Source organism: Centrocercus urophasianus, unplaced genomic scaffold (genome assembly GCF_019232065.1).
Source record: "Centrocercus urophasianus isolate 14NV4802_14NV808 unplaced genomic scaffold, USGS_Curo_1.0 seq_17, whole genome shotgun sequence".
In the NCBI taxonomy this organism is placed as follows: domain Eukaryota; kingdom Metazoa; phylum Chordata; class Aves; order Galliformes; family Phasianidae; genus Centrocercus; species Centrocercus urophasianus.
Genome location: NW_024884722.1, coordinates 17,735,936 through 17,754,217, shown reverse-complemented (window position 1 = coordinate 17,754,217; position 18,282 = coordinate 17,735,936). Strand labels below are relative to the sequence as shown.

The 18,282-nt window shown below is 42.0% G+C and overlaps 1 protein-coding gene across 2 annotated transcripts in view; it reads right to left on the bottom strand.

The window, feature by feature from the left end:
- The window catches only part of MARCHF8 (membrane associated ring-CH-type finger 8), an 86,057-nt gene that overhangs the window by 8,801 nt on the left and 58,974 nt on the right, over positions 1-18,282 (bottom strand). Inside the window, exons 3-6 of one of the 2 annotated variants that reach the window (XM_042818880.1) lie at positions 15,488-15,538; positions 5,369-5,448; positions 4,220-5,065; positions 2,128-2,308 (exon numbers count right to left, since the gene is read on the bottom strand). In XM_042818880.1, the coding sequence (XP_042674814.1) occupies positions 2,128-2,308; positions 4,220-5,065; positions 5,369-5,448; positions 15,488-15,538 (1,158 nt within the window). The remainder of the gene's footprint in view (positions 1-2,127; positions 2,309-4,219; positions 5,066-5,368; positions 5,449-15,487; positions 15,539-18,282) is intronic. The other variant, XM_042818878.1, reaches the window with a different exon arrangement.

Sequence of the window (18,282 nt, the reverse complement as noted above, 5' to 3'; positions counted from 1 at the left end):
CTATTCTGCTAGTTTGATTCTGCCCTAGCCCAGAGAGGAAACAAGAGAGGACCCAGAGGTCCATGCTGCATTATTCTTATGACACAGCAAGCAACATTTCACAATTTAATAAGCCAGCATTTCTATCAAATCTACAGAACTTTTAGGTTTTATTTCTTTGTTTTGTTTTCATTTGAATTATAAAATGGAGACTCCCTCTCTTGTCTCCCCTCACTTCCACTTGTACTGTGATGCAGTTTGCTCCTCACTCTCTTCCCCTTATAACTTAACGTTTGAACATAAGACAGACCAATATGCAGTGATGCAATACAGCCTTAAGACTTTGAGGATGCTAAATTTCATTTCTGCCCTGCAGACAAGCACAAGCCCTATTATTTGTTCCATCCTGTCCGTAATCACCAGTTCCAGACAGTTTTGTCCTGACTGACAGGATATGATAAAGGATGAGCTGAAGACACAGCTTGTCTTCTGGCTGCAGCTGAACCTCTAAAGGATCCTTCAGACATATTTGAAAGGTAAATTCTTTCTTATCCTTCTACTTATGGCTCAGCCCCCACCTCCTGGCATCTGGTCTCTCTCCAATGGATGACCTGTTCAGATATAACTACTGATGCCGAATGACTCATTTCTGAAGGTGCCCAACAGCTTTTTCTCACCGTGTACCAATATGCAGGAAATGCTTCCCGCCCACTCCAGGCAGGGTGAGCACGGAAAAATCAGCAGCTAACCATCACCTACAGCAAGTCTTTTTATTTGGGCTCCTCCAATTTCTTTCACATCCTACAGATGGGCTGTGCAGTTCTGTCTGCGTGATAGCAGAGCCTGTGGCAGCCATAACTGCAGCTCCGAGCTACTATGCTCTGTGCTAAGAGGCTACCAAAGAAAAAGCTACAGCTTAGATGGCAGCACTTCTATGCTGTCATAAGCAGAGGTTGTGCTGTCAACATTACATCCTCTGCTATATACTTTGTGGACCGTAGATCTCCATTAAGAAAAAATAAATAAAACCAATAAAGAGTTTGAAATCTGCTCTATTTTCTGTTAGGATTCACTTTTAGAAGTCAGACAAGTTCTCACAGCAGCTTTCAGATGGCTGCAGTCTGGACTTCCCATCCCTTATCATTTAGAATAATCAATAATTGAATGTTTCTCAGTTATTATAGTTCTAGACTGAAATTATTGCTGTTAATATCTTCCACAGCAAGATTTGTCTGTGGTAAGAACACCAGCGACTTTCACCTCAGAATCCTGATGGTAAGGACCAACTGAATTCGAACGCCTAGCAAATGTGGGAGGACAAAATTGGTCTTACAAGACACAAAGGTATCTAAGTTCTCAATCACCAGACTTGGGAAAGGTAATTTGTTTATAAAACAAAACAGGTCATAGCAGCCCAAAGTACTAAAACCTGATCGTACATAATCTAAGAAAAGGTAAAAGTGAAAACATTTATCAGTGAACATCCTTCTACTTACACTAAAATAGGTATGCTCCTTAAAAAAAAAAAAAAAAAAAAAAAGCTAAAATTTCAATCAATTTACATTTACATTCAGACAATATGATTTAAAGTAACTTTAAACTGAGATCTTCATATTTTCAAGAGACTTTAAAAGCCATGTGGATCTCAGCACAGCAAACCAAAGCAGACAGCAGTAATACAAAACACAATATTTCCAAAGAAACAGCATGGATAACTGGAAAGCAAATGCCTTTGTGCACCAGCTCTGAAAACCAACTGTGAAAAAATCAGGCTGCTGCACGCACATATGCATGAGCATGAGTGTACATGAGTGCATTTACAGAGAGCACTGCTGGGCTGTACTAAATCTATATTTTACATGTAGGACAATGTAAAGGGAGGAAGGACTGAGACTCATTTCTCACTTGGGCAGTTGATGAATTCTTGAAGCAGAATTATCTTGACAATGGTCAGAGCAGGAAAATACCACTTCTCAGAGCTGGACTCCACTGATGCTAAATTTATGAAGCTGAGTGTTAGACAACTGAAATTGTTCAGCACCTATACAAAACTGACCAGAATTACTAAGGAGCCACCAAATTGGTTCTGTGGGACTGTGGGCAATGACAGCCTCTTTTCTGCACAGATGTACGTTTAACAAAGCCTACCTTTCGCAAAGGCTTCAGCTTTGTCTCCATGATGAACTCATACTTGCAGAGTTCGCAGCATCGTGTATCTGAGCTCTTGATCCACTGCTGCAAGCAGGCTTGGTGCACAAAATGAAGACTTCCCGTGCAGTGACAGGGGGTAATCAAAGGGCTCTCATCATCTCCTCCACAGTGACATATCCTGAATCAGAAGCAAAGCTGCTCATTAGAAGAAGAGGAAGCAGAAAGCATGTGGAAGAAGAGGCATGTAATATCTGTGATCACACATGGTTATCTGTTGATGATCCTAAGACACACGCATCAAAGGAATGTATTCTATAAAGGAGCTAAAACTAAAGAACTGCCTTGCTACACAAACACATACACATACACAAAATATCTGAGCACAGACACTGCTAACTAGACAGTTGCCTTCTAACAGATGAGGTGGACACACAGAGCCTGACAGAAATTTAGTACCCAAAAGAAAAAATAAAAAGTGTGAGAAATGACAATCCTTCATCTACTAGAACAATAGCACTTAACTGAAAACAGCATCTAAACAGATCCGACCGCACTTCCCAAGACCAAGTATGCACAGAGAGGTACTCATGAATTACAATGTAATGCAGAAGATGAAACAAAATTCCCAAAGGAACTGTGAACCAGCCCAACCCAGTATCACGGAGAGTTAATTTGGTCCAAATTTTGCACAAGGGAAATGATTATTTCCAGTGCCAAATGCTAAGAGACAGAACCACACTGCAAAGATACAGCATCCATTTTCCCCAAATACACCTACTTTAACAGGACTAATGGCTTTGCTCTTCCAATTCCTTTTTTTTTTTTTTTTTTTTTGCAAAAGTTGCTAAGGAAGCACCAGCTCTGCAAAATTCCCAACTTCCCTCACCGTCTAACTCCAAATAGCAAGGACACCTGACACAGTGCTACTACCACGTGCTGGCATTTGATTTCCAGCTTCAATTTACGCACAGCACTTGGGCTGCATCAGACATCACTAAGTCCTTCTAACCATGTGGAAGAGGTCAGGAACTGAAAGGGGGATGGTAAGGAGCTTGGGGAATGAATATAAGTTACTAAGCATATGTGAAGCACATCCTGGCATGCTGCCATCCCTGTCTGTTACTGAAATCTCTCACTGATGTGTAGCATCTTGCCTCTTGTGACCTTGCTGATAGCTGGCAAGTGGGACTGAACTAATGGGTGGATTAAAAGAGCATCTTGTTGATGACAAGCAAGTAACAAACTAGAATTTGCTGGTAATGGGGTATTGAGGAAATAAAAAATTACTGGCAGGTATTAACAAAGTCAGCTTCCGAAAGCAGTGTCAAAGAGGAAAAAGATTAAGATAGGAAAATGCTTGGTAGAAGGATGTGACAGTTACTCCTATGCTTGGCATCTCCTGCTCCCCAGACTTATTCAGAGGCTGCGATGGGGCAGGCCTGCAGACAATTTACCACAAAACAGTCCAGAGCTGTGTGTTCCTTTCACCTATGTAAATAGCTAATCCTCTGTATCTGGAACAAGGAGATCCCATCTTTTTTGGACCTCACACTACTCACTAATCATCACTAATAACCAATGCTTAGTTCTCTCTTTCATCTTAACCATTTAGAAATGGGGAGGTAAAGGTTAAGAAATAACCTTAGGCTATATTGACCAGAACTCAAAACCAACGTTCCGTTGCCTATGCTCTGACAAACTCAGCAGTGGCTGTCTGGAAAACACATTGCTTGTTAAAAGCTAAGAAATTTTCAGCTTGGATTTTACTATGTGTAACTGATTCTCTCATAATATTCCCAGTTCGGGCAAGGATGAAAGAAAAATGCGATCTCAGAACCCCAAATCTGAAACGAATTGCAGAAGAATTTATTTGACTCCCAAGGATATGCTTTTGCTTAGTAGACTTGTTAAGTGCGTCAGAGGGGTGCAGAAAAGCAGAGAGAAGGTTGCATGCTTCACATTGCACATATTAAAGCAAGGTGACAGGGTGGAAAAAAAAAAAAAGACAAACAGCACAAGGGCAGGGAAAGCAGAATGGTCACCACTGCACACAGGAAGGCTCGAAGGGGAGGTTCTCCGACGCACCAACCTGCAGGTATCCCCCGATGCAGACACCGGGGAGAGAGGGGGGAATTTTTCTGAGAGGGGGGAAGGGCAGTCAAGGTCACTGTCCTTCTCAACCGAACAGAGTGGTGCCCGCTGCTCTTTTGTTCTCAGTTTCATTGAGGTGCTGTCCTCAAAGACGTCATCATCTCCCATGTCCTCAGAGCAGAAGTCTGTGCTTTCCACCAGCATGCTGGAGGATTTCTCAGCTTGAAAGTGACTGGAATAGCTCTCCAGTTCGTGGAACTTATGCAGACTGCTGGTGCTGGAGGTGTGGGAGAAGGAAAAAAGGTAACGCAACAGTTTTTTGCTTCTTGAGGTGTCATGGTCCACTCTGTCCTCCAGCAAGGGGATATGTACAGCGCTGCGGTTTTCTGCTCCTCCTGATGCACTCGAATAGTTGGAAAGGGAAGGGATGTAGGAGTGTTTAGAATTGCTAAAAGAAAGAGGCCTGAGATTCAGCGATTTCCTCTCTTTAAGATGAAATTTGTTAATCCTCAAACACTGCTCTTGAGTCGGGGTCAATTTGCCTTCCGAGCATGTTCGCTCCACGTAGTCAAAGCACTCACCGGTGCTCTGTGCCTTCTGGTCCACGTCATTGAGGGACTTGGAGAATTTCAGAGTGCGGGTGGGCTTTACATTCTTAGCAGCCCTGAGCGCCTGGCCCCGATCCTGCCCATGGGAGTTTCTCTTTGCTGCATGTAACGTGTCCTGACAGATTACTGTCACAGTGACCCCTTGTGTCAGAGAACTCTGGCAGTGAGGATTTTTCAAGACAACAGCGGACTGCACTGGACTGTGATGACAACATTCAGAAAACACTGCACTGGAACTGCATGCAGAACAGTGGAATAAAAAGCACAGAAAGTAAAAAAAAACAATTACATAAGAGAACACATATAATTAAAAGTGAAGAAATGAGAATTACAGCTAGTGTGGGAATGGCAAACATAGCGGGCCAGTCAGTGGGATTCAATGAAGCAGTGTTAGATAGCAGTCGAGTCAAACAAACGGAACGCTTCAGACCAGAACCCCATGTTGCTTACTTCCCCATCCACATGCTTTTTCAGTTTTGGTTTTTCTTAAATGAAGCTTGCACAAGCCTCACTGTAGCTATGCAAACAGGACAATTTACCTGCAGATGTCCTGGTTGGATGGCGTAACAGAAGTCCGAGAGAAGCTATGGGGAGCTGTGATAGAGGTTGGACTTCCAGCCTGCAGTGACATAAAAATAAAGGGGAAAAAAAAACAGACACAAAAAAAAAAGCAAGTCAGAAGTCGGAAAAATTCTGTAGGCACTGCAGTCACCTTCAGGGTTGAACACAGCATATGGAGTCAGATAACACTCTACATCAGATATTCAAGGGCTGGTTGCAAGAAAGTGAGGTGTCATTGTCAAGCACTAAGAAGGAAGGTTGTCACAGCCTCATCCTTGGAAAAACAGAGATCGGAACAGAAACATTTTTCCCCAAGGTCAGATGCAGCCATCTCTGGAGCGGAACCTGCCAGCTGTCAGACATTGCACGGAACAACCGCTCAGGAAATGAGCAATGTTACAGTAATTAGCATAATTAGATGGAGGTGTGTATGCAGACTAGTTGTAATTTAGCTACCACCTAATAGCTAATCCTTCCACTTACAACAATGACAAGAGATTAGGAGCTTTTTTTTTTTCTTTTTTCTTTTTTTTTCCACAAGACACAGAGACTATTTATAGAGGAGGTAGTTTCAGCACTGGCATATACACATAAGCACCATCTGCCAAACCAGACCCTTCCCTGAAGTACTCATTGTATTTCACGAGGCCTTTCACCCCCTCCTACCTCAACAGGGCCTTCCACCTCCTTGCAGGAAAGCTGTAATGGTAGCCACATTCATGCGACCACAGTGCGAAATCGAATAGGTGTAGAATTCAGAATTCAGCTGAAATCAAAAAAGCTAAGCTCTTTGGCTTATGCAGCACTTAAGAAACAAGCTTCTAAAGTCAATATGGTAATAACCATCTTGACAGCCTACTATTACAGGCCTTTTTGCTGCTGTATGTTGTGAGCGTCAAACTGAAACTTCAGAACACTTCCCAAAGGTTTTAGTGAGGAGGGATATGTTCATAACCCCTTAATGGGCAGAGAATCTCTAAACCCATTTCTTCCACACTCTACAGCTGCTGGATATGCCGTGCAGCTCACTTACGCCCGCAAAACATTGCTCCCATTTCCCAGTTCAAACACAGGTTTACGGTTCTTCTGATCAGTTGAGTAAAGCTTGCAAACCATGAAGGTGCTCCAATAGCAGTGGAGAGCAACGTTCCTGGTATTGCATCAGGATGTCTCAGGTGTGTGAGCATGAAAAACCAGGCATCCACTTACAACTGGGCCAACAGGGGCCAAAGGTGAGGCTCAAACACACACCTCTCAACCTGCAGCAAGGCACTGTGGCTTTCCCATCCCCGCCAGCTAGGTTTATATACAGAACAAAAAAACAGGATAACCATGCTCCAAAAAGCAAACTGAACAATGTCACGACTGACAAAACAAATTAAACATGTAAAGATAGGTTTGGGCATTATCCTGGAAAGCATCATCCTTACATTTTACACCACTTGGGCATGCTAATGGTATAGGACTGATCATACAGCGAGGTGAATTCAGCTATTACTTGGAATTCTTCTTCTTGCTGTTTAACCTATTCTAAAAGCAGGCACATCTCTGACTAAAACCCATCTCTTAAAAAGAGTGCAGTAATTACTTTTGTAAAAAGAAAGACAGGTTAGTGAAAGAGCTGACACTATAATCTGCTGCTGTAATTATGCAAATGAAAATTAATGTGACTTAAGTAATGAATTATTTAAAAAGACATATTTAGCAATCTGCTAAAAACAAAATATTGAACCAGTAAAAAAACCACGTTATATTCTGCCATGGAAACAGAGCAATATATTATTGGAACTGCAGTCACAAATCAGTTAATACATCTGTCTCAGGTTTTCTGTTACAAGCAAATCACAGAAGGTATTCTGCTTATAAAGAATCAACTTTCTTTACTGTTTCATTTCAGAAATGAAGCATTCCAAAAAAGACAGACGTGCATACAATGTGACAGTCTAATAGCAGATGACTAGATTGAATGAACCAAAATTTCCTTCTGAACCCACATTACTGGTTTCTTGATCCAACTGCCTGGCACCAAGACAGCATGTCAAAGTCTCATTGCTTGGAACATCAAAAAGCTGGGACAAGGAAGAAACAGTGAAATTGCATTTGTATTTCAAAATCACTGTGTCTAAATGCCAGCACTGCTCAGGCAGCTTGACAGAAGTAAAAAAAATAATTACAAAACCATCTGAAGCAACTTTCCTTTTCCTCCCACCTTCCTTTTTCATGTATATAAGAGGCCTTTTACGCCATCTTTAGACTAAATGTAAATGCAACCAAAAAACGAAAACCAGTTAACAAACATGAAAAGGCAGCACAAAGTAGAAGAACAAAACATTGCAGGAAGCTATGCCCCATCCTCAGCTGAAGCTGATGTCAGTAGTGGCTACCACTAATGGCCATGGTTCAACTCACCTCTTCTCATACTCTGTGCTCCTCCCATGCTTTTCCTTGTGAAACTATTTACACAGTTGTGCTGCACATCAAATAGGATACCGAGGTGAGACAGAACAAAGCACTTATTTTCTTGCACTTGTTTAATGTCAGTCCTTTCCCTAGCTGCATTTGCCAGAGGACATTAGCTGGTTACAGCAATGAGCCTCTAATAGTGAGACACAGCTTGTCAACAAGAGAAGAATGACGTAAAATGCAAGCTGTTGCCCAGAATCCAACATGCAAAAAAAGCCACGAAAAGAAGAAAGGAAGAAATACTGGCAGCCTAGGGCCACATGACATAGAGGTGATGTGATGGTTGAATGTAGCAGAGAGCTTGCTTGGAGTCCTGACTGTTCTCCCATGCAAGGCTTAGCTCCAAAGAGGCCAGGAAAATGAGCAAAGCCTTTACCACCATCCTTACTGATCCAGTAGCAGCCTCACAAGTAGTAGCACCTTTGGGTAAGCTTCTTATGATGTTGACAGCAGTCATAGGTTTTAAAGCAGTCCTTATCATAGGGGTTTCTGCTAAGTTTGTTAACTGACAGACATCCTAAGCTTGAATTCAACCCTTCTAACCTCAGAATCACTCACTAAATCTCTGTGGATATTCATGCCCTTCACAATGGATAACTATTACCTCTAACAAGAAGTCCTAGGAGCTACATGCTTGTGAATTACTCTGTACTGACTGGTGGCCTAAAATAGCTCGGAACTAAAGGTCAATAGTTAGTTAATTGTTTCCACTGACATTCCCATCTAACGCAATTCAGTGAGGTCACAGTGTGGCTCTCTCCCCTCTGGTTCTGGGATAATCACAGGAAGCCCACAACTCTACAGTGCTGCCATCAAGATACGTACATGAACATGTGTTTATGCTGGCATAGCTGGTTGTTCTCATTTTTGCCCCACTCTGCAAACTGTGATCCCTTGGTAAAAGAACTTGGTCTCTTCCAATGGTCTACTGCTGACTACCTGCAGCACACCTGAAAACAAAAATACCCACCCTGCCTCAAAAAATTATATCATCTTTGAAGTAAGTCACAGTGAACAAGTCATCAGCTTGAGCCTATTCCAAAATAACCTGCTCATCTGAGATGGTGCTTCTGGGTATATCTTCTGTCGTCTCAGTCTCAGCTGTGCTTCAGTACAAGTAATTACACATCTTAAAGAACGGGGCATGAGACATTTTAACAACCTTATTACACTTCCTCCACTGATGGGAAGTCCGGAAGAAGGAAGTTTTTCCTCAACACAGAACCGCAAACCTTACCCTTTTTAGGTGCCACATAAGTAGCACCAACACTGTGGCCCTAATATCCAGGCTACAAAAACATCTCTAGAATTCTCAGCTAGGGACCTGGTGACTAACATACTTCCCACTATACACATATTATAATAGAGTACACCTCTCCTTTGCCATACAACTGACATTAAGGCAGACAAAGAGTTACAGATAGCAGCATAATTTTAAGCCTTTTACTGGGAGGAAGTGCAGCACAAGGAGCTTCAAAGAACTACAAAAGTAACAATAGTGCATTTAAACACAATACAACCCACATTTCAACATGGAATTCTGATTACTGGTTTGCCTTAAACAGTGATGAACCCCTTTCAAAACTACTCACTTTTGCTGAACTTGAAAAAAATAAAGAAAGCTTAAGAAAGTAGTTGCATGTACTGTCAAACAGACTGAGGGTACAACATGTGCCGTGTACCAACAGACTATGGCAGCAGTTTGTCTGACTCCTTCCTGTAAGAACAGTAGAAGTACAGTGACCTCCTTTGCTGAGCCAACTCTAACTAGAAGCAGACCCTCAGGGGGCTTATGGAGACACAGGTAATCATTGCAGGTGTTGGCTGAGGGGAGACATGTACCACCACTGCTTTGGAGTCATCTGTCTTCCAAGAACAGTCAGGTACCTAGCCCACCCCAATGACCCAGAGGTCATTGTAGTGGAGGTGATACTACAATGTATCATTGTACATTGGTCATTGTAGTGGAGGTGTAGTGGAGTGTAGAGGTCATGCAGCGCTGAGGTCTGTGATGGGCCACTGGGAGTTCTGTTTGAATCCAATTCATCTCCGCTGGCATTAACGCATCACAACGATGAATGTGGTAGAACCACAGGGGAAAGACAGAGGGATGGTTTTCACACTGTATTTCAGAAGAACTCATTACCAAAAAGCTGTTTTATCTGTCTTGCACAGACGCCACTTAAACATGTATTAAAAAGGCAGGGCTGCCGCTAGATGTGGACATGACCGACCCTTATCTTGCGTAGTGCATCTCCAGAGGCAATGAAATCCTCATGCTCTGCTACCTCCTCAGTTTACACCATGGAAACCAGGAACAATCATCCCACATCTGTTCCCTGGCAGGATCTAGGAACAGTCAGTAAAGTCAGGAGAGAAAACAGAAGTGGGGACTTGGTGAAAAAGAAGCACTAAGTGCAACTGTAGGGCACTCCATAGCTAACTGGGCAATTCTTCAGGTATTTAAACAACTATTAAGAGTCACAGAGAATGTGACTATTATTCTTCAAGAAAGAGACATCATATTGCATGCCACACAACTGCTGGATGTGGGCCACTTCTACACCATTCTCCTGCTCCAGCCGTCCACCTTCACAAGGATGCAATGCATTTGTATTTTTATGTTTCCAGCAAGAGCTGTACACTCTGACTGAAGGCTCCTGCACTGCAGCTGTGGCCTCCAGCAATTATAAGTGGTCTCCAGAGCAGGCCTCCAGCTGGACCAGCGTGCCCAAGAACAATGGGGCAATGACAGTAACTGGTCGTGTGGCCAAGCTGGCACTTGAAATGGCCGAAGAGGCCATCTATGCTGCAGACTAGACATCATGAAAGGCAGACAGCCCCAGCTGACAGGCTTTTTCTAAATTGCAGCATGGCAGGATCAAATATCAGTAAATTCTAGTCTACACAATTCCTCCCTACAGGATGCGTGCCACATTGTCTTCCAGTGCGCGCTGATATCAAGTTTTTTTGTCTGAAATACGATGCATTATTAGAATGGAGAGTGGTAAGAAGAAATATTGGTGGAAAAAAAAACACCAACAAAGATCACAACAGTTCACCAATGATGCATGATAAAACCATGACTTGGACTGCCAAAGAAAAAAGAGTTCCTAAGTTTGTCCCAAATGCACCACTGTATTAGCATCTTAGATTAAAAGAGCATTTTTTTACTCAACAAGGATGAAATGCAGGTACAGGACATAGGAGGAAACACTGTTCATGAAGATGTGGGAAACAGATATTTGATATTTTCAGAATGATCAACTCCATCAAATAGTTCTGAAAACAATTTGACAGGAACTGGCAGCTGGCTCCTTGAAGAACTTTGTTCCATATTCTGCATAATGTACATGACAATAATTAAAATTACATCTAGAAACCAGGAGTGAAAGTCCTCCCTATCACATTGTGCCCAGGCACAAGCTCACCTACCTTTCTGAGTGGGGAAAAGGGCATCCCTTCACCTTTACACTATGCGGTCTTGTTTTTCCAGAGCATCTCAGTCGTATCAGAGTTTATTTTGTTTAAGCAACTTCTCTTTCCCCATTCCCTTTTCCCCTAGATTCATGTACCTGGGCAGAGCACCTCTGACAGCAGACCTTCGCAGGGAGCCCTGGTCATCTGATAGACTACAGGACAGTTCAGCTCAGCAACTAAAAAACCTGGACAGCTTTTCTATGGACGAATGCTCACTGAATCCATCAAAGCTTCAGGCAACAGTGGATGTGTGTATTCATATGCTTTTCTAAATCTGTTCCAAGCTGATGAACAGCCTAAATGGATTTTAAATTTCATAGCAAGCTTAGGCTACCACTTTGCATCTGCACTGGCTGCCATTCAGTCCAAGAATAATTTAATACTTTACTATGTGCTCCTGCTCAAAAGATAAAGCTGTGCTGGCCTTCAGAAAAGACAAAGCATTTACATTTTTTAAGCAGTTCACTTTTGAGCTGCCATCTCAGTATTAGCATTTTCAAAGTTTACCTCTCAGAGGGCTATGAAAATAAGACTAAAAGGTACTTCCCCTGAACACTAAAATCAGCCCTCCAGAGAAACCAGATGACAGGAACAGTACACAGATGACCTAAAGATATTTCCCTACATCACATCATCAGTTTACCAGACACTTTAATGCTGAACAATATCACTAATTTGAGGATAACTATTTACAGATCAGCTTTGTCAGTATCCCATTTAATTTGCTTGTTAGCAGAATTCATTTATTTAAGAGCAGAGGATGTGAATTATCAATACTGTGAAAATCCTCTTTTTAGCTACTCTCGGTGACTAGCTGTGCTTTTGGGTCAATTTTATCTATGTAGAGAGGATGAAGCTTAATAAGGTTAATTATTTCTGTATGGCTTGTATGATGAAGGCATTTACTAATGAATGGTGGCTTATTGGTAAAAACGCTGGCTTAGGGCATAGAGCTGAGATGTGAATTCAGCCTGCATAGTTGTGTGTCAGTCAGAAATGTTCCAATCACTGTCACTGGTCTTGAACATGATGTTTGCAACTGGGCCTTGTCTGACTGAGTCCTATGGCTAAATCAATTCAATCTCCTTCCAATACCTTTTTTTTTTTTTTAAATTTTGAAACAAATACAGAAAAGATTCCATAAATTTAAACATGTTTTTTGTGGAGCAGATTTAAAAGGAGTGTTTGAGATATACTCACCAAAAAAAGCAAAGAAAGGTCTGGAGGAATGCCACATCCCCCAGCGTGTAACAGACTGCACAAAATCTAATAGCATCACAAGAAGATCCTCCTACATCTTATTCCCTACTTCTTTTTCTGCTACTGCTGGCCATCATCCCCAGCCAAATGTTCACATTCTTATTTCTTGGCCTGGCCACATGTACCAGCATGGACCAGCATCTCTTCAGCCTCTCTTGGCATCTGCTCTTGAAGGACTGCCCTTTTTGCCCCTTTTGTTCCACATGGCCCCAGCACTTGGGGTCTATGCTGAGAGAAGCCCCGCTACCTTCACCAGCTGATCTCATTTTAGCCATGCCATCTGCCTGCCTGCCTCCCTCCCTCCTTGACCACTTTGAGCCCTACGGCATCAGCTCCTTTCCTCAGTCACACTGAATAACGCAGCATCCTCTCTTGGCTAGAGGCTGTGTTCTGACTCAATCCTTTCCACTCACGTTGTACTGTACAACTGAGAACAGTGGAAAGACACACAGTAATAATCACAGCAGGTTCGTAATGACATATCAGCACCAGAAAGGGCTTTGAATCAAGTGCCAGCACCAAGTGTTTGTAGCAGCTATACTGTAAGCTAGATCTGAGTGGGGAAAAAAAATAGCTGCAACAGTCATTTGCAGAAAGTGTGATCATTGCTTCTGTAAACACACAAACACACACACACACACAATCTGGAAAAGAAGCACATAGCTGATTAAACTCAACTTTTGTTACATAGCTCCTCTTAGAACGGTGCAGTGACAGAAAGCTCTGAGGACTGCAGAAAGGGCTACACAGGCAGCCAAGCACTTCCTTACATTTTCCTTTACACGCATTCAATCTGCTTTATTGGCCAGGTCATTACACTATTCTAGATAGATATAAAAGGTACTTTCCTATTAAACTTCAGAACAAATGACATTTTCCATGTACTCAAGCTTCTACGCAATATCCTGCTAACTATAATCTTTCCTGGTTTGCCCTACAAATTGGTTGTGACAGCCATCCCACTTGTAGGCTGCAGTATAAATTGTTGTAGCTTAGCACTGAATTGTCTGGATGCACAAGGTAGCATGCAGATGAATGAGGTAAATCTCTGACTAATTTCACCAGAGGCACTTCCACCTCTTGCCCTTGCTAGGAGCAATCTCCAGAATGAAGCAGCAGCACAGAATGGATCAGATGCAGGTGACAGAGGGACATAAGAACATTTGTACCTCTGGGAAGCTCATGTTTGGAACCAACAGTTCTCACAAGTTGAACTGGCAAAGCTGACTTCTGCTCTCCTTGAGAACTTTAGCCAATTGCTGTGTGTTGTAAAACTTTGAACATTTCAGTGCTTCAAGAAGAATGCAAATCTTAGTGTCTCACTTGCCAGCGCTCCCAGGGAGAGCTCTGCCAGAAAGTCAGGTCCTTCCCACTGCACCAACAGCTCTTGATGAATTAAGAATGAACTGTGCAGCCAGTTTTATGTATGCTGCTTCTGCTGGGATAGGGCTCCTCTGTGAGAACAGAGGGAATAGGAATGAAACAGCTGCTGCAGAAAGGCATCTTGTGTTGAATTTTGCACACTCTGGGAAAAGTACAATGATACTTGATAAAAATTGCCATTTCTTTTGAGCGATGCCTGAAAATCCAAGAAAAGGTCCTAGGAAGAGAAGACCAAGGGCAACAAGGGATAGGCACAGTCCTGTTTTGGGAGAGGATGAATCAGAAGTTACACTCACATTATGCTTACTCCAAAACCCTTTGTGTGAATACATTTTTTCTGAAGCTGAACACAAAAGATAATGCTGCACTGCTTCCATGACAATACCACTTTCAGCTTGGTCAATGCCTTAAGCAATGGGCAATTGCCCTACTTGTTATTTAAGACATCCAGCAAACTTGCCTTTCTGCTCCAAAGTGAAAGTTGTCTGTGCTCATATAAGCCATAAAAAGCAGCCACTCTTTCCTTTGCTGGAGATAGGCACAAACAACTTCACGTATCCTGAAGTACCCAAAATGGAATAAGGTGACTTGAACGTGTCACAGACACAATGACTCACTCTGTCATTAGAAGTCATTATCACCAGCAACAATAACCTTGAAAAAGACGGGTTAAGGCTCATGCACCCCATGAAAAATACTAGCCAGCCAGCACAGTGTTGCTTGCACAAAGCCTTCAAACAATTGTACCCATGTAAGCAACAAGGTATGCTGAAAGCACATTAGATTTCAGCTAATTAAAGTCTGGTAAGAAGTAGGAGTAGCAAGTACGTTCTTGCAACAAGTTCTTTTGGAAGAAGGTTTATTTTTTTTTTTTCCTGATGACATAAAGCGACTGTGTTTTTGATGTGTGCAGTTGTCAAACTGAAGCATTAGAATAGGCAGTTCGTCACGCTTCCCTTACGAGACCAGACTTCGTGGTATAAACCGCTTTAGAATACTTACATAGCCATGCCCTAATAACACTGCACTTCATGACACTACCAATATTATTCAAATGAGGCGACAATAAAACAATATTTAAGTATGTATCTGATACACATTATGGATGCATGGTTATATCCATCTCACACAAAACTGGACAGCTTATGGGGAAATCCCCCCCCCAAAAAAAAAACAAACAACCAGCCATACTTGAGTGATAGTTTTGGAGCACTTTTTTCCCAAGATAAAATCTCAGGCATCTGTCATCTATCTTGCTCCTATCAAGCTAAGGAGGCTGACAGTGTGAAAGAGAAAACCTACTGTAGCTTCCATTTCATTTGACCTGTAAAGACAATCTGCATAACACCAGAGAATTCTAATGTTTCAGCAGAGTGACTATCAATTACAGACAGCCATAAGCAGCATTTTCTACTGGTCACACTGTGACATCTTTCACTTCAAATTTGAAATGAAAGAAATCCCATTATCCCCCAAATTTATCAAAGACTGAGTTATATTGAGGAACATACCTTTGAGATGTTACTAGAGCGGCTCACAGAATGCCCCAAAGCCTTCTCATTCTGAAAGAGGAAGAATAAGATTATTGCAAGAGTAAATCAGTTATGAGAGTATTTTAAAGCTGTTACTATAAACCAAGTATGGAGAACATGTTAGAGCTGTGACTTTTGGGGATGTTGCTTCTATCGGCATCAGTCTGATTTGACACATTTACTAAGCTGTTTTGTTTGCTTAACTACATATTACACTGCTGAAAATCAAATAGGCAAGACAAGTACAAACTGAGAAATAGTAGAACAATGACTACTCTATCACTACTGCAAAGCCCTTTCCTCAGATGCATCTGTCTTGGAAAGGATGTTTCTCAGCTCTGCCTCATTGACATCCAAAGGCAAACATCCAACCACTAAAACCAACAGCTCTTGCTTCAAGGAAACAGTGATATAAAGAAAAGTATCCCAGTGATGTCCTGAAACAATTCTGAATAACCACATGTACGTCATTTCAGGAAATGAAGCGGAGTTACCGAGCAACTTCCTATCTACCACAGAACTCAGAATTAAACTGGAAATATCACACAGGATGAAAACAGAAAAGCTGAAATTCCTGAAACTGAAATCAGTGATGAATGTATCTGCTACTTTTCAGTATGCAAACCCTGACTGATAAGGATGACAATCTTAACTACTACCAAAATAAACTGTAGGTTTCACCACGATGTTTCATCATTTACTGGTTCCTGCTTTCCGAACATCCATGTACCACAAATGCTACTAAACATGATTGTTCCACTGGTAAAACCTGGAAACTTATCTGCAAAGGCTTGTTTGCTTTTCTGAATAAAATCCAACAAGAAACAAATCCTTCAAAAAACTATTTCAAACAGAGCACGTCTTAACATTTGGTTACATATCTATATCACTGCTTCTTTACATGTGTGAAGCTGGGAGACAAATTTGTTCGAGACTTAAACACCCGAAAAAGGGCATATTTACTACTTTTTCCTATGGGCTCCATGAAGCTCTTAGAAGTGCACCCTTCCATTCGGCATTCCAGCAGCCTAACAGAGATGCTTTGATAGCATCCTCTTCCAGTTCTCATTGGCACCAACTGATCAGACAGAACCTGAGAACAGAACTCCTGCATACATAACAAATGGGAACATAAGAGAAATAAAAATAATTAAAAAAAAAGAATTGACTTTAAATTACTTCTAGATCAGCTCAGATACACTGCTTTTGGTTTTAGACCTTATGTCTGTGGTTTGTTACAACTCAAGAGATGTTCAGCTACCAAAACCCACATCAAGGCCACCCAGGCACTACACCCACACTTTGGGATCCCTGTGTTCCCAGACATTCCTTCCTTCAGCACACTCCTTGAGCAGCTTGAGAGCTCTGTGCTGAGAAAAGAGAAGGCAAGGAAAAATTTGAGCATATGCTCACAAAACCAGGCAGGTTCTTTCTCCTAACACAGTCATGGGCACTGCCTTGGTCGATGGATATAAATTGCACTTTCTCCTTTAAAAATTCAAGGAAGCAAATATGGTATTCTGAAATCCTCTCTATGTAGGACTTTGAGTATCTAAAAGGCAGCGAAACAGTCTTTCAAAAGAACAGAGATGTAGCAAAGGAACCCCCACAGATTCTGACTGATGGCCAAATAAAAAATCAGCAAGATTGAGACCTGGAACAGCTAAATTACCTTCAACTTGAATGCCAGATTTGCATCCTACAAGGCTGAGTTTGATTTTAGAGACGACTATGAGCTTATATTACGTGGATACCAGTATTTCTGGAAGAGAAACAAACACCTAGAGACCCTCAAAGAATATGGGCATGATACTTCTGTGATGACTAACACTATACTGGGCCACTGCCAAAAAAAAAGCCTGGCCAAGAATCAACTCCAACTGTAAGGGAAGGACCCAGCTAATTTCATCAAAGACACTGTAACTATAGCAACAGGAAAAAGTTCATTGAAGCTACAGAATAGAGAAGAAAGAAAAAAGGGGGCAGGGACATGTTCTTAAGCTATGATGAAGAGAGAGCAACACAAGTTGGCAAGCACAGCAACCTGTCACTGCGGATGTGTTAGGTGTGGGGGAAGTGGGCTATGCTCTCCGGGCCTTGCAGGGATGTGTGGGAGGTAAACAAAGCTTGGCTCTGTGGGACAAGGGAAATGGTGGTGAGGAGAGAGACCTGCGGGCAAGGAGTCTGCCTGAAGCAGCACACAGCCCCACGCAGCTGGCAGTCCCAAATGCAGCCCTAGACATCAAAGACTTTCAGGCGAAATTCCTGAAGACAAAATTAAACAGAGTAGAGGTTCTTCACCTCATTAATTTAACACTTCCCAGTCCTGCTGTCTAGCTGAAGAAGATGCCTGTGAGGCAGCATGACTGAACTTATGCAGGTACCTGTGTTGAAAAGGATGTGCTAAAATTCAATAACTGAAGAGGCTGGAGAACAAGAGCTGTATTTACACAACACAGAGCAAATACACTCTCAGCCACACCACAGAAACTAGACTTCCTGCTCCCAGGGCTGTGATCTTATCTTGCTGGGTGCCAGCAGCATGAGAGAGATAGATGCTTGTATCATCTTTGATGATCTGTTGTTGGGAATGTACCTATCTGAGGTTCCTGCCAGTACGTGATTGTGAACAGCTGAATTTGTTATTGGAAGAGTGATCATTTCTAAACAGAAACTGCTCTTAGAAAATATTAGGTATATACAGAGAGAGCATGCACACATATTAAAGTATGTGTGATATTTCTAAATTACTCAGCCACATAAGTGCTTTTATA